The sequence below is a fragment of the Pteropus vampyrus genome, unplaced genomic scaffold, assembly GCF_000151845.1.
Source record: "Pteropus vampyrus isolate Shadow unplaced genomic scaffold, Pvam_2.0 Scaffold295, whole genome shotgun sequence".
NCBI lineage: Eukaryota > Metazoa > Chordata > Mammalia > Chiroptera > Pteropodidae > Pteropus > Pteropus vampyrus.
In genome coordinates this window covers 507,291-508,784 of record NW_011889076.1, presented here as the reverse complement: position 1 = coordinate 508,784, position 1,494 = coordinate 507,291, and the positions used below count along the sequence as shown (strand labels likewise).

At 66.9% G+C, this 1,494-nt stretch overlaps 1 protein-coding gene across 1 annotated transcript in view; it reads right to left on the bottom strand.

Moving 5' to 3' along the window:
- Positions 1–1,197, bottom strand: part of SALL3 (spalt like transcription factor 3) — a 33,733-nt gene extending 32,536 nt beyond the window's left edge. Inside the window, exons 1-2 of the mRNA XM_023521124.1 lie at positions 1,155–1,197; positions 154–396 (exon numbers count right to left, since the gene is read on the bottom strand). Of these exons, the coding sequence (XP_023376892.1) occupies positions 154–396; positions 1,155–1,197 (286 nt within the window). The remainder of the gene's footprint in view (positions 1–153; positions 397–1,154) is intronic.
- Between the last annotated feature and the right edge of the window lie 297 nt (positions 1,198–1,494).

Sequence of the window (1,494 nt, the reverse complement as noted above, 5' to 3'; positions counted from 1 at the left end):
TAGGAGGGGCCCGCGGCCTCCCGGCCCTGTGGCGAGGTCGGCCACGGGGGTCCTGCCGGTGGGACCCGCGGCCGGGCGGCTTCGCTGCGAGGAACCCAAACCGTCGGTTTACACGTGGATGATGCAGCGAGCCTGTTTCACCCCGTGCCCCACTTTCTTCAGAGCCCGAAAACGTGTACTCTCGGAGGCGGTAAGGCTGCTGGAGTGAGCGCGTCACGCTGGGCGTCACCGGGAAACTAAGTAAGGGGCTCATTGCCTGCTCCGCCGCAGGACGTCCCGATGAGAAAGCTGCGGGCGGCCTGTCGCCTGGTGCCCCGCGGACCGTCAGCGGCGCAGTGAGCACCGCAGCAGGCCCGGCGTGAAGTGCCTCCGAGGGCAGGGCCCCAGCTCCCGCATCTGCAGGGGCCACGCATGCGCGGGGTGTACCCAGGCGCGTGGGTCTGATTCGGTTCCAGGGACACGGCGGCCAGGTGTCCTCTGTGTCCTGCTGCCCCACGCGGGATGTTTGGTTCTCCACCCGTAGTGTTGGCTGCGACCTTTGTGCCGCTGCGACCGGCTCCCTGGGTGTGGGCCTGGTGCCCACGCGTGGCCCAAGTGGCCTGGCAGCCGAGCTGGGTGTGGTTTTCAGCCAGAGGACAGGGGAGTCTCTCTGGCTTCACTTGGGGAATCGGCAAGCTTGGCGGTGCCCGTGGCCTGGGGACCGTGCTCCTCGCTGTGACCACCTCCCTGAGGGACACGGCCGTGTCCTCGGTGGTGGTGGTGCCGACGGCTGTGCCCGTGAGGGGGGCGGTGTCTGGGGTCCAGCATAGGCTCTGGCGGTCGCCATGGGAAGTCCTTGCACAGGTTCATTATTGCTCACTCAGCCCCCTTTATTGGCACACGTGTCCCCCAACCCCGCGGAGCTGGCCCCGGGGCCTCCACGCGGACTCCGCAGGAACCGGAATAAGCCCCGCCCCTTCCTTCCGCGTGTCCCTCCCGGTCCCATGCGCCGTCTGCAGACGCTGCTCTTTGTTGGTCTCGGTGTTTGTGTCACAATCAGGATTCGGTGGTGAGGTTCCCCCACTCCGCGGCCTCTGCCTCCCCGAGCGCCCGCACCGTCCCCGCCCTCAGAAGGCCTCTGTCCGCTGATCACCAGCGACGCTGCTGACTCTCACCGTCGAGAGTGCTGGAGCCTCCGCGGTTGGAGGAAAGGGTCATTTTCGCCAAAGAATGTGACCCACCCAAGGACACGGGCGAGGACGAGCGATGACAGTCTGTGAATAGAAGTGACATCGTCCCCGCTCGTCCAAAGCCACTCTCCCCACGTCTCCTTTCACGGCCGTGTGTCACCCCAACCGTGAGGCCCTGAGGTGGCTCCCTGCGGCGCTCAGGCCCGATGTCCGCGTCCCGCGAGCCGGCACTGCGCCGGGACTGGCAAAGGTCACCGCGGGTCTGAGGTCCTTACTCGGCTGCGCTCATGACAGACGCCAGGTGTGAACACCTTGCCACACACAG